Here is a 14935-nt window from a genome sequence, read left to right as displayed (position 1 = left end):
TTTGCAACAACCTAGTAATTGGTCTTCCTGCCCCATACTCCTCCCTACTCCAATCCATCTTCCACTCAGCTGCCAAAGTGATTTTTCTAAACCACAGATCTGACCATGCTACCTTCTTACTCAAAAAACTCCAGTGGCTCCCCATTACCTGTAAGATAATATTAACAATAGCTAGTATTTATATAGTGTTTTATGGTTTACAAAACATTTTACAAATATTAACTCATTTTATCCTTACAACTCTTATTCTCTCCATTTTACAGATGAGGAAACTGAGGCAGAGGTTAAATGACTTGCATGGAGTCATATAATTGGTAGGTGTCTAAGCCTAGATTTGAACTAAGGTTTTTCCTGATTCCAGGTCCGGTGCCATATCAACTGTGCTGACTAGCTGCTTGATCAAACATAAACTTTTGAGTATGACAGTTAAAGTGCTTCATGAGCTGGCCCCTTCCTATTTTTCCAGTCTTCTTATATATTAATTTCCTAAATGTACTATGAGGTCCAGCCATATTGGACTACTTAATGTTCCTCAGACTTGACCCTCCATCTCATCTTAATTCTTTTGCACTGGCTGTTTCCTATGCCTGGAATGTTTTCCTTCCTTACCTCCACCTTTTGAAGGAGCCTTGGTTTCCTTCAAAACTCAGCTCAAGCACCACTTTCCCCACAGGAGGCTTTTCACTGCTCCCTACTATCCCCCTCCAATTGCCATTTTATTTTCCTCAAAGATATCCATCTCTTCTGGATCATTTTGTGTGTACCTCTTTATGTATGTAATGTTATTGCCCATCTTGGTTACGTGCACATAGCTTGTCTAAACATATAGACAGGGCTCAAGGGGAGACATGGATAGTATCTCTGGAATCCTGACCACCTCTCTCCAAGTGAGACCATGATTCCTGCCTTAAGGGAAGCAGGAGTAGGGCCCATAAGGCTGGCCACTGTTCTCCTCTAAGAGAGAAGGGTTCTAAATATTGCTGATCTAGGGGTACATTTTTAGGTTCAAAATCCAAAAAGCTACTAGCTTCCCTGGTTTTTATCCCTTAAAGGGGGAGGATACTCCAAGCTTACAACCACAGGCTTGACTCCTTCCCATCAAATGCTAGTTACACAAAAGACTATCACAAATAGTGAAAAGTGAGTAAACCCATTCATCAAAGAAAATAGCATTAAGAAGTTATACAGATTAAACTATACTAGAAAATACACTCCGATTGGGAAAGAAATATAAATAGCTCAACCAAGGATACCCCAGCCTCATCCAAAAGAAAACACCTTGAAGTCTCTAAATGCTCTTTTAATAACCTCATCTTTGGACTTATTTTCTCTCTTTTCCCTGTAAAGAAACCCTAGATCTTGATAGATTTATGATTAGGAGTATATTGCAGAGCCAAAAGAGGCACAGATGCTAGCATCATGGGAGTACCCAGTTATGTTGGCAGCAGTAGAAACTAGATAGTAAAAGGATGTGGGTCATGTAAGCAACAAGATAGAGGACTAGATATTTTCTCTGATTCTCATGACCTCTCAAACTTCTCCAAAACATAAATTTTACACCAAAGATAAAGCAAGTTCAGCTATCTCCATGGTCTAGGACAATGGTTTCAAGCTAAAATAAAATGGGATCTGTGCAAAAGGCATACTGACTTAGAAAACCACAAATTAACATTATGTTGTATTAATTTTAATTTTTTAAGCATTTTCCAATTACATTTTAATCATAAATCTCTCATACCATGACAAGACAAAAATCCTTAAGACCATAATGCAAGACTCTTCTAAATGTACACAAGAACACAGGGGTTCAGGCCCAGCATTCTATCCACTGTACCACTTTGCTGCTTTTATATACAGGATGTCTGATAGTATATTCAACACTGCAAACCCATAATCCTGTACCTTTTCAAAGAGGGGAGGTGAATTTTCTCAATTTGTATTTCTTTTAGATGTTAAAGAAGAAAAAACATATATATATACATATATATATATATGTGTGTGTGTGTTTTGAACACTGTGCTATGTCCTCTAATCAGCACTTCGAGCTTTTCCGGTCTCCATGCTGTTTCTTAAACAAGACATTCCATCTCCAGACTCCAAGCATTTTCACTGACTGTCCCCCATGCCTGGAATTTTGTCCCATCTTCTTTCTTTATCCTGGCCTCTTTCAAGTCCCAGCTAAAATACTACCTTCTACAAGAAGCTTTTCCAAATATCCCTTCTAATGCCTTCACTCTGTTATTATCTCCAATTTATCCTGTTTTTAGCCTGTTTGTACATAGCTATTTGAATTTGTTTCCCCTATTAGACTCCTCCAGAGCAGGAATTGTCTTTGCCTTTCTTTGTATCCCCAATGCTTAGCACAGCAACTAGCAGATAGTAGACACTTAATGACAGAGGATGCATTTGCTAATGTTTAACTTTTTGTAATTAATTTTATGTCTGTTTACTTCATAGCACAAAAGGTAATCAATTACTAAAAATCCAAACCATGCTTTTATTTCCATTTATCCCCTCTTGGTTGCCTATATCCAATATTGGATAGTCATCCAGACATTAAAGAGTTGCATGCAGAATTGAGAGTGTGAACGTCAAGGAAGTTCCTGTTTCCTCTTTGGCTTGCCACTACACCTACTCATTACAGCAGAGAATGTTTTCAGCCCACTGTTTAAAACTGAATTATGTGCTTTCCACATAGTGGTGCTCCTAAAGGAGGAGTGGTAACAGCAGAATTTACAAGATGACAAGTCAGTCCTATCTACTATAAGCCCCTTCTGCTTAGTAGAGTTTTTTTGTCTTGGTTCTAAGTCAACATATCAGAAAATAACAGGATTTTTAAAATGGTAGAGAACACTAGAGGTCATTAAAATTCAATGTTTCCAAATAATGGTCCATGGGAAAAAAAAAAACAAAAAACCTTTAACAAGTCCACAAAATGTTACCAAAGGCTCTTCTTAAGACCTATGTAATTTTTAAAAAGAAAAAAAAACTGACTACTCCTTTTCCTCCTCTCCACTCCCCCATTTCTCTGTCCTTAACAAGTTCATAAAATGTTGAATACCAAAAGCTCTTCTTAAAACCCAATTTTTAAAAAGAAAAAAAAAAAACACCTGAATACTCCTTTTCCTCTTTTCTCCATAGGTCACCTATCTCTGTACTTAACAAGCCCACAAAATACTTACTACCAAAGGCTCTTCTCTAAACCTAAGTTTTCAAAAAAAAACAAAACAAAACAAAAAACCTGACTAGTCCATTTCCTCTTCTCTCCCCACCTCTCTCTGTCCTTAACAAGTCCAGCAAAATGTTGATTAGCAAATTGTCTTCTTAAACCCTAATTTTTAAAAAGGAAAAAAAAAAACCTGACTACCCCTTTTTTCTCTTCTCTCCCCAGATCTCATCTGTCCTTAACAAATTCACAGATTTTTTATTACCAAAGGCTCTTCTTAAACCCTAATTTTTCAAAAGGAAAAAAAAAAGCGGACTACTTTTCCTCCTTTCTCCCTAGGTCACCTTTCTCTGTCCTTAACAAGCCCACAAAATGTTTACTACCAAAGGTTCTTCTTAAAACCTATGTGATTTTTTAAAAGGAAAAAAAAAACTCTATTCCTTTTCTTTTTTCCCCAGGTGTCATCTATGTCCTTAACAACTCCACAAAACATTACCAAAAGCTCTTCTCAAAACCTATTTTTTAAAAGAAAGAAAAAAACTAAACTAAACTACTCCTTTTCCTCCTCTCTAGGCATCTCCCATCTCTCTGTCCTGGGTCTCTAAAGAGTCACATCTCTTTGAGTCTCCGTGAGTTTAAGAGTGGTCCATTTGGGGTTGAGCTATGCTAATCTAGTCTCAAACCTCTCACTTTACATATGAAGAAACTGAGGCCTAGGTCGGTAAAGTGACTTGCCCATAACGGGAACCAAAATGCTTCCTGAATTGAATTACTCCCCCCACCCCCAAGCTCTGGCACCAAGTAGAACAACTCCAATGCCCTCCCCCACTGACAGTCCTTTAAACTCTGGAAGGCAGCCAGTCACGTCCCAGGTGTGCTCCCCTGTCTAGGTGAAACATCACCCCGATTTCCTTCAGAGCCCCGGGATGCAGGGGCAGGGCTAGGGGCTGTATGAATGCATGGCCACAGGTGAGCTCTGAGGGAACAGTTTGCGGCAAGGACAAGTCCAAGTTCTGGCCTCTGTTCATCCTGGCTGGGGCAGAAAAGGAGGGTCATTTCCCAGGGACCTCTCTAGCCACGCCCCTTTCCCCTCCTTTGATCCCGGGAGCAGGGAGATCCCTAAAGTCCACCACCCAAGCCCTCCTCACAGAGGAGAATTCCATCCCGGACTAGCTAGAGCTTCACCTCAATCACCTGTGTCCAAGGAGCAGCCAGGGGCCGACCAATCAGAAGACGGATCGCATCCCACCCTCGCCCAGACAGCCAATCGTCGGGCGTGTCTCAAACAGGCCCACCACACCCTTTCCCCCCCATTATCGCAATACACAGCCCATCCCCTCCCCCCTCACCCGCGCTGGTCAGAACCGCCCAGCCAAGCACCCGACAGCCCCCCCTTTTCCGCGCCTGGCGGCGGGAACCGCGACCCGGACGCCCGCCACAGCTGCGCAGGCGCTGTGGGGGGACCGCCACCACCCCAACCACCGTCCACCCGGCCTCCCAGGGCACCTCCTGGCGGGGGGCCGGGCGTCCCGAGGCTCCGCGCTCCGGGGCTGCGACGGAGGTGCCGGGGGCGGCGGGTGAGTCCTCGCAGCTGCCCCCGCCTGGGATTCCTTCCCTGGGGAGGAGGCGGGGGGAGGAATGTGACCCATTACCCCCAGTCGTGGTCAGTGGATTTGGAAGCGGGGGAGTGGAGACTAAGTCAGGGAAATCTGGGGCGGGTAGCGGGCAAGGGAAGAGGAGGAGGGGCAGGGGAGAAGGGGCGAGGGACTGGGGAGGGGAGGGGAGGGAAGGTTAGGGGGCGGGGGCTGGGGACCAAGAGGAATGAAGGGAGGTTAGGGGGAGGGGGCTGGAGGAAAACAGGAGGAACTTAGGGGAGGGAGGGCGCTGAGAAAGGGGGAACGAGGGGACAGAGAAGGGGCTGGAGGTTGGGGGGCCTGGAGAACGTGAGGGGGAAGGGGTTTCAGGGGAGGAAAGGTGCTCATCTCATATAGGGGGAGGGGATTGGTGGCTGGTGCCCTGTGGGGGAGCCCGGGGGTTTTTGGTGTGTGACCTCCGAAGGGGTACACCCTCTTTTGGGGAGGAGAAGAGTAAGTTCAGGGAGGATGTGGTACAAAATGGGTGGAGTAGGTAGAAACAGGATAGGCAGATGGGTTTATTTGCTTTAGCTTGGTACCCTAAAGATTTCATTTTAAACTGAGGTATGTGATGCCCACACACCTGGGTGGGCATCAGTTACATTAAATAGCATAAAGCAAATGACTCCCAAGTCAGGGCTGCTGTTATTTCTGGGGCCTAGCATAATAGGTTATTAATAAAGGCTTGGGTCGAATTTAAGAAATGGATCAATGGACCTTGGGGAAGCCAAGGTACTCTTTGAGCCTAAATTTATTTCTCATAAAATAAAATGAGATTAGACTAGATCAAAGGTAAGGACTGAATTTTTTCAGTCAAAAGACATCACTTAAGGATCTAGAAGGCCACAAGTGGCTTCAAGGCCGAAGGTTCCCCACCCCTGGACTAGATATTCTCGGAGTTCCTTACCAGCTTTAAATACTGTGTTCTGAAAAGACACAGATTTAAGTGGAAAAAGTAGTAGAAAGGGAAAGTGTTGAAGACGTCTTCTGACAGAATATGATCTGTTTATATGGTTTTATTTAAGCAACAACTTTTTCAACTCCCAAATCAGAGAACAGGTATTAAGTGTCTACTATGTTTTAGGTGCTGGGGAGCAGTCATTTGTTATGTTAGTGTGAACTCCATTAACCTCAATTGTGAAGTCCTAGATATACTGTCAAATGTTTGTTCTAATCATTTAGGGTATCTGGAACAGTTTAAAGTCATAGAATCATATGACTTTGTAAATGCTTATAGGGGCCTTAAAGATACTCACTTTGCCTTCCTTATCTTAAACACACAAACTGCTGTTTCTTAACATGCTAGGTCACTGTGAAAAACTGCCAAAGAGTTGCATACTTACATGATATTCAGTGAGTAAATATTTTTAAATGAGAAGAGAAAATCATCTGTGCTTAGGCAGGTAAGACTCCATTTTAAATTTCTCAATTAAAAACCCATTCTGAGTAAAATAGTTAAAAGGTGCTTGTAGTGTAGTGACACATCTTTTTCTAAGTCAAGAATATTCAGATGCCAACTTCAAAAGGGCTAGAACTTCTTTAAGAGTGAAAAATATCTGAAGGAGATAGCGTAATGATGTTTTTAACTTCTCAAAGAGGGTTGCCTTGTGGTATAGTCTGGACTCCTGGGTACTGCTGGGGAATAACAATGATCACCAGACCTCTGCCTGCTTCTCTAAAATTTTCTTTTTGCATAGAAATTTGAAAATCTTGTGTTTGTTTACCAGTCCTTTAATTTTGTCATTGTAAGGAGTTCCTAGTGAGAAAGTCCCTCTATCAGTGCAGATTTCCACTTGACATTGCAATTTATGGTGTTAGAAAGCTGTTTGGGGCACTGTGTAGTTTAGTGACTTAACAGGGTCAGGTAACAAGTATGTGTCAGAGGCAGTACTTTTATTTTATGTGTGTGTGTGTGTGTGTGTGTTTTAGGCAGCACTTTTAAGTTAGGGTGTTCTAGACTAGAGGCCAACTCATCATCTTTCGCACATCCCAATCCTTGGAAAGACTACTTGGGAACATTTTTATGGGAGTTTATTTGTTTGGGAGGTATAGAATGAGACAGAAAGTGATCAGGTCATAATGCTAAAAGTTATATTTATGTGCAAAGCCCCCTGGTTTGGAATTCATACCTGTTGTTTGCACTAAAACCTCACTAAAACATTATTGTGTGTGATGTAGTAGAAAAAAATCATTCTCCTAATCAGAAATTCTAGATTATGATCTGACTTGACCACTTGACTCATTGTGAAGGGCCTTGAGTTTATGATGTGCTAGAGATATTGTTGTTATTGTGTTGTGTCCCTAAACTGGTCCTGTGATTTGAGTCCTGAGAATGACATTGAAGTAAAACTTCCTTGTACTTGGACAAAGTTAGCTGAGTAAAACATATCTATTTGTAAACCCATCATGCTTCTTTTTAGAATGTTAATAGAATTATAGATGGAGAGCTGATGGGAGACCCAGTAATATTCTCCTTTCCAAATACCCTAACTTCCTTCAAATGATCCTCTTATAATATGGACTGGAGAAGGCCCTTCACATTGAGTCAGCTGTTAACATTTATGTAGCACTTTCTATGTGCAAGGTATTGTGCTTAGTTAGCACTTTTACAAATATTATATCATTTCATCCTCACAACAACTCTGGGATGTAGATGCTATTATAATTGCCCAGGGTCACACAGCTAGTAAGTGTATGAGGCCGGATTTGAACTCAGGAAGAAGAGTCTTCCTGACTCCAGGCTTGGCACTCTATCCATTGTGCCCCTTAGCTGCCTCTTTTCCCCTTACAGCAGGCAAAAAGGTATGGCATTAGTGTAAATAATGAGTATGAATGACAGATTAGAGAACTGTGTAGATAACTCTCAGTAGTAACATCTAGATCACTTTGTACGTTCTTGAACAGCCTCCAAGTGAACTTCAAAAGTTACTACTTTAACTGTGTGCTTTAATTTTATAGCAGTACGGTTGGCCTGAAACTTTGACCAATCTTTGACACACATTGAAAATTTTAAGACATCTATCATGATCAGAATAAATAAGCAACTTTTCTTTTTAGAGAGGGGCTCAAAATTTCATATTTCTTGCAATAGTATAAATTTTGTTGTTCAGCCGTTTTCAGTTATTCCTGACTCTCCATGACCTCATTTGGGGCATTCTTGGCAAAGATACTGAAGTGGGTTGCCATTTCCTTCTCTAGCTCCTTTTACAGATGAGGAACTGAGGCAGCCAGGATTAAGTGACTTGCCCAGGGTCACACAGCTATTACATGTCTAAGGCTGGGTTTGAATTCAGGAAGATGAAACTTCTTGACTTCAGGCTCAGCACTCCATCTGCTCTATGCCACCTAGCTGCCCCATTGTATAAATATATTAATCAAATAAAAGTTTCTTTCAAATAATTTTTCATTACTTAAAAATTAATGTGCTTTAAACCAGTGGAGTGGCAATGCTAATTTTGTTTTGTCATATATTTTCTTTGAGATGAGTAAAATGTTAAAAATTAGTATAAATACTAATGTAAATACTCTGTAATTTGCAGTGCTGCTCTACAGTATTGTTGATTGCTTGATTTTATTTAATTTTTAGATTTTGGAACTGATTGATTGTTATTATCTATATATAATTCAGTATAGTGGATTTGCCAGAAGGTGGCAGTACTTCAGGAGAAAGTTAAATCCATTAAAATGCAATCAGATTTACATTCATCATCGTGGAAATACCATACTACTTTCTAATGCTTTTCAGTCATTTTATGACAATTATTTTCCTTTTTTGTCTTTTTAAAAATATTGCCTCCTTGTTTTCTAATGATAATGCATAGTTCCTAAAGAAAATAAAGTTTGCATCCATGACACAAAAAAGGTGAAGAACCCCTGAACTGGAAGTCTTCTTCTAGCCCATACAATTAAAATTGAATTTTTAAATCTTTTTGTGTCATGATTCCTTTTGGCAGCCTGGCAAAACTTATGAACCCTTCAGAATAATGTTTTTAAATGCATAAAATGAAAGTACATAGGATTACAAAGAAAACTATAATGAAATACAGTTATCAAAATTTTTTTTAAAAAAAAGTTCATTGACTCTAGGTTAAAAACTTCTTATCTTGTCTTTTTGTTGTTTAGTTGTTTCAGTCATATCTGACCCTTTATGACCCCATTGAGGTTTTCTTTGCAAAGATACTGGAGTGGTTTGCCAGTTCTTTCTTCAGTGGATCCAGTTTGCCTCTGTATCTTGTCCTACACTTTACTTAAGATACAGAGAGCCAGATCTTTGCTCATGTTACATAGCTTTAAACCCAGGTCATCTGATTCCATGCTACTTCTTCATTCTCTGTATGTTTGGTAGCTTAAATAACTTATATTGAGGATTCTTTGTGGGATGTATATATGTCGTATTAATACCTTGTGTCCTTTTCCTTCTTCGGTTGTTAGAAAGTGTTAGTGTGTGATAGGGCCTTTTTGAGGTGTTTGATCCTGTTCTTTTTGTTATCCTTGTTCTTTTTAGTATGTTGTAATTTTCATTACCCACAAAGACAGTAATCTTAGGTTAATTGGGGCTGGGGTGTGGTAATCTTCCAAGACTGAAGGATCTTCACAGAAAAGAACCTGTGCTTTTCTTCAAAATTTCAAGTTAGCACTTAACAGTGGAGTGCAGAGCCAGTAGGTGACTCAAATTAATTTAGTAGTTTTCATTAAGCACCTGAATACTTAGCACTATACCAGGTGCTCTAAATGAAGTAGAAAATAGAACCCTCTACCCTCAAGTAATTTCATCTCAATTGGGATGCAAAAGAAATGTAGCATTTAAAAATTACATTTCAATATTACTTAAAATGTGTATACTCATATATACAAACAGATCGATAGATAGCTGAAGGGAGGAGCATAGGCAGTAGTAGAGAGTGGCTTAAGGAAGTGTGTGGGGATGGGCATCTACTACCTTAGGGGCAGGGCACTGACTGGAAAACAGAGGCATTTCACCTTTGAGGAATAGCATAAGGAAAAGGCCAGAGGCATTCTTAACAATGAGAAACCTGAACTGGGCAGAAGATGTGGAAGGGATTAGCAACATTTAGGGGCAGTAGTAGGATGTAATTGATGATGAGAAGGGACTATGAGATAGAGGAGTGAGGAGCTGGGAGCCAGGACACTCATATTTGGATCTTGCCCCAGATATTGAGTTAGCTATGTGATCATAGACAAATTGTTCAGCATCTCAGGGCCTCAATTTTTTTTTCATCTGTAAAAAGAAGAGTAATTAATGTACTATGTATCTCAAAGTGTAAGAAAAGGTGCTTTGTAAGCTACAAAATTCTATAAAAATGTGAGGTGGTGGTTGTGATGATGAAGATGACTGTTATGTTCCTTTAATGTTAGGCAGGAGAATATTAGAATTGATACAAAAGGCAATAGGTGCACCACTGAAGGTTTGTGAACACGACCTATGTTCAAAGGTCCCTTCTAACTAGCTGTAACCTTGGGCAAGTCATTTAACCTCTTTAAGTCTGTTTACTTATCTGTAAAATGAGAGGGTTGCATTAAATGATCTCTTTCAGCTCAAAATCTATTATCTATGAATGTATTGTGAATATAGTGTTTGAGAAATTATCTTGGGAGGATGTATTTGATGGGTAGAAGTAGAGACAGACTGAAAGCAGAGAAACCAATTAGGATGTTATTTTAGTACTGTTCTATTTGAACCAAGCTCTTCAAAGTGGAAAGAAATGGAAAGGAAGAAGAGTCAGGTCCAAAGAGGAAGGATTGGCAAGTTAATAACTGCCTAAAATATAGAGATAAAAGAAGGGAATAAAATTAACTCTGAAGTTATAAGCCTGAGGGAGAGGGATGATAAATGTGTTATTGACAATGACAGGAGAGCTGAGAGAGAGGGTGCTGTGCTAGTTGGAGTGGAGGAACGTGGTTCATATTAATGTGGAAAATATTAGATGAGATTTCTTGAGGATGTTTTGCCCATCCTAAACACAATAGTCTTACTTCCCTTCCTAAGTTTACCTGTGGCAAACTATAGTGAGCAAATTAAGAGTAAATTTAGAAGAAATCATTGAATGAAGAGAATTATTTTACACAGTATTTACTCATTTACCTCTACTTCCTCTGGCTCTGACATGTGCCTTCCAGGATGAAGTAGAGAGAGTCTTTTAAGCCAGGAATGTATTTCCCTCCCCCACCCCCAACCTCATAGACCCTCAGAAAATTAAATTAAGAGCAGGTAAAGTATAAAAACAGTGCTTTTTAAACATTTTTATTTTCTTGGAATTGGATCATTTATACTATGTCATCTGTTTTTATCAAACCTTCAGAGCAGCTCCTGCTAACAGCAGCAGAGAAGCTGGGGCAATCAGGTACAACATAATAATGGGGGGGGGGTAGGGATTTTTTCCCTCTCTTTAAAAGATGAAGGTGGGGTGGCTAGGTGGCACAGTGAATAGAGCACTGGCCCTGAAGTCAGGAGGACCTGAGTTCAAATGCAGCCTCAGACACATAATACTAGCTGTGTGACTCTGGGCAAGTCACTTAACCCCCATTACCTCATCAAAAAAAAAAAAAAAGATGAAAGTTGAAAATATGTTCAAGTAAGCACAGTAATCTTTCTGTTTTCAATTTTGTTGTTTGCTAAATTGAATTCATTTAGTTAAAATATGATCTCTAATAATTTTTAACTTAAAAAATCAGTTATTAACTGCCAAACTGAATATTTTTATATTTTTAGGAAGATTGGCTATTACCTTTTGGAATGATGTCCACAATGAAGTTAGTGTTGACACTTCTATTTTCTGGCATTATAACTAGCTGCAGAAGTAATTCTACCTATAATTTGGTGCCCCGGTTACTCTTGGTATCCTTTGATGGCTTCAGGGCTGACTATCTAAAGAAGTATGAACTGCCTCATCTTCATAAGTTTATTGAAGAAGGTGTCTTGGTGGAGCATGTTAAGAACGTTTTCATCACAAAAACTTTTCCAAATCACTACAGCATAGTGACAGGCCTGTATGAAGAAAACCATGGCATCGTGGCTAACTCAATGTATGATGCAGAAACACAAAAACGTTTTTCAGAATCCAAAGACAAAGATCCTTTTTGGTGGAATGAAGCAACCCCCATTTGGGTAACCAATGAGCTTGAGGAAAACAGAACGAGTGCTGCTGCTATGTGGCCTGGTACTGATGTGGCTATCCACAATACAACTCCTTTCTATTTTATGAATTATAATCCTTCAGTAACATTTGGTGAGAGATTAGACAATATCACTAAATGGCTGAACAACTCAGATCCTTTGGTTACCTTTGCAACACTTTATTGGGAAGAACCAGATGCAAGTGGACACAAATATGGACCTGAAGATAAAGAGCAAATGAGTACTGTATTGAAAGAAGTAGATAACCACATTGGTCATCTTGTCCACAAACTCAAGATGTTGGGACTGTGGGAAAGCCTTAATGTGATCATTACAAGTGATCATGGGATGACCCAGTGTTCTAAGGATAAAATGATAAAATTGGATGCCTGCATTGATCGCTCAAGCTACACTATAGTAGACACAACCCCAGTTGCTGCCATACTGCCTAAAGAAAGTATGTATATATCTGGACAGGGAGAAGCTATTATATTGGGGGAGGGGAAGAGGGTAAAAAGTTGCACTTCAGGTTTTCGGCAAATTTGTCTCTAATTTTAGGCAGATCTGTACTTTATAGTAAAAGAGGTATAAAAATTCTGGCTTGCATGTTTTAAGTGACTGGATATACATTCAAGGTGGCAATTTAATTATATAAATTATGCCTTATTTTTCTATATCATTGAAGTAGAGACAGTCCACAGATAATTTAAAAGCCATTTATTTTAGCTTTAGAATACATGTTTGCATTTGTTCCATGTTTACTGCCTGGTTAGATTTCCTTTTTAAGTGATTTTAAAATTAGTTTGCCATCTAAGTTGGTAGAAGCTAATATGTTGTGCAAGTATTTTAAAAAATTGCTACAGACAATCCACAGTCAGTAGAAGAGCAGTGATTGTATAATTAAAGTATCCAAACATAATCACATAATTATTATTATTACTCTGTCTCTTAAGGAATATAGATGACTTAGGTGGTGTTTGTAGTTTGGAAACTATTCCAAAAATGTTCAGGTATCAGAAACCCTGCTAGTGAGAGAGAATACAAAAAATAGCTTACACAGATTCTAGATAGAATACTTTTTTCTTCTCAAAGTCAACCTAGGTGAATTCGTAATGAGCAAAGGGAAAATAAAAAGAATTATCAGAATCTACTATGTGCAATCATCTGTTAGTTAATGAATGTTAGTTAATGACACATTCATAAAATAAATAACACGAAATAATCATCTTAACACAGTTTCAGAATGTGAAATTGAACAAAGCATAAATGAAATACTAGAAGATGAAAAGAAAATTCTGACCAAACAGGTGTATAAATAAATTCCATCAAACATTGAAATGTCTTTACTACAAAAATTAACCAGAATTGAAAGTGTTCTACCAAACTCCTTTTTTGAAACAAATATGGTTCTAATACCTAAACCAAGAGGAATAAAGCATAGAAAGAGAACTATAGACCAATATCACTAATGAATATTGATGCAAAAATTTTAAATAAAATCCTTGCCAATAGACGCCAACGACTGCTACTGCTACTGCTGCTGCTACTACTGCTACTACTAACCACCACTACCACTACCATATAGACACACACACACAATTATTCATTATAATATATAGATTTATATATCATTATGTAGATTTATGCCAGGTATACACAATTTTCAACATAGGAAAGCATTTAGGGGATAGTTAATATTAAAAATAGCTATATGAATATATCAATAGATTTTTTTAAAAATCCCACTTCGACTTAATGTAGCACTTAGTAATGCTAAAAATCATAGGTATGGAGGGATCCTTTTTTATATAATAGAAAATACAGCTTTAAAACCAAAAGTTAACATTTCTTTCAATGAGGAACTAATAGAAGTTTTCCTGTTACATGCAGAAGTAAGGCAAAAAAATGCCCCTGTTATTTGACATAGTTCTAGCAATGCTAGAAGTAGTAGGAAGATATGAGCAATTAAAGATATAATTGGCAGAAAGGAGACAAACTGTCCCTATTACAGAAGACATGATGGTTTACTTAGAAAACCCCAGAAAAACATCAGAGAAACTAATTGGGTGATTAATAGCTTCAGAAAAGTATTAAGATATAAGGTAAGTCTCCAAAATGACAAAAATGACAAGGTGATTTCTTTAAGAGTTATCATATTTTTCCTTTGCAGTATATTCATTGACTAATTTTTCATCTATTTCCTTTTTCTCCCAGATCAAACTTATGTTTTTCAAAAGCTAGAACATTGCAATACTCACATGAAAGTCTATCTTAAAGATGATATTCCGGAAAGATTTCATTACCAGCACAATAAACGAATTCAGCCAGTTCTTTTGGTTGCCGATGAAGGCTGGACAATTGTGCTTAATGAATCATTTAAATGTAAGTGCTTTTTCTGCTGGCTTGGGGAGGGAGCAAATCATACATTATCAGATGTACAAACGCTTCTTGTTACTTGAGACATTTCTCACATTCAAAATGGTAGAATTTTGTCATGTTTCATAATTATGACATCATTTCTGAGGTCTCTTCTAGCTCCAAATCTGCCTCAGAAGCTGTCACAACATCTATTCAGTCTACTGCTGAGATCTTAACTTTGTACACAATCCTTACTTAGAACAGATTAGAAACAGCAAATTATAAGTAGGACACAAGAGCAGCAAGAAATAACTGATAGCTTTTCAGTAAGGGAAGAGACAGACTATTAAAAATAGACATGTGAACTTGAAGATCATGGAAGTCTGGGGCCATTTAGTGTAGGGTCAAGTAATCCTGTGGGCCTGAGTAGGCTTGATGATACCACTGTATTATACAGCATTGTACAAAAATTGATTTCTAAATATAATTCTCATTCTGAACCTCATTACATTATGTTTTAGTGCCATCCTGTTTAGAAAATGAAAGTACTTACTACTTTCTTCTTCTGTAGGTCTGCCCTCTCCACTTTATTTAAATTTTTGATGCCTTTTTTCCTCTTTTTTTTTTTTCAAATACATCCCT

General features: G+C 38.6%; 1 protein-coding gene across 6 annotated transcripts in view; it reads left to right on the top strand.

Moving 5' to 3' along the window:
* ENPP4 (ectonucleotide pyrophosphatase/phosphodiesterase 4) overlaps positions 1–14935 on the top strand; it is a 56379-nt gene that overhangs the window by 36313 nt on the left and 5131 nt on the right. The window contains exons 1-4 of one of the 6 annotated variants that reach the window (XM_027838326.1): positions 4687–4743; positions 6107–6203; positions 11531–12392; positions 14150–14317. In XM_027838326.1, the coding sequence (XP_027694127.1) occupies positions 11555–12392; positions 14150–14317 (1006 nt within the window). In that variant the 5' untranslated portion in view covers positions 4687–4743; positions 6107–6203; positions 11531–11554. Of the gene's footprint in view, positions 1–4663; positions 4744–4770; positions 4830–5527; positions 5533–6106; positions 6204–11530; positions 12393–14149; positions 14318–14935 lie in introns of those variants that run through there. The other 5 variants (XM_027838328.1, XM_027838329.1, XM_027838331.1 and 2 more) reach the window with 5 other exon arrangements.

This window comes from Vombatus ursinus, unplaced genomic scaffold (genome assembly GCF_900497805.2).
Source record: "Vombatus ursinus unplaced genomic scaffold, bare-nosed wombat genome assembly UNPS02014826.1, whole genome shotgun sequence".
In the NCBI taxonomy this organism is placed as follows: domain Eukaryota; kingdom Metazoa; phylum Chordata; class Mammalia; order Diprotodontia; family Vombatidae; genus Vombatus; species Vombatus ursinus.
The sequence above is the reverse complement of the archived record's forward strand: the minus strand, read 5'-3'. Positions and strand labels throughout refer to the sequence as shown.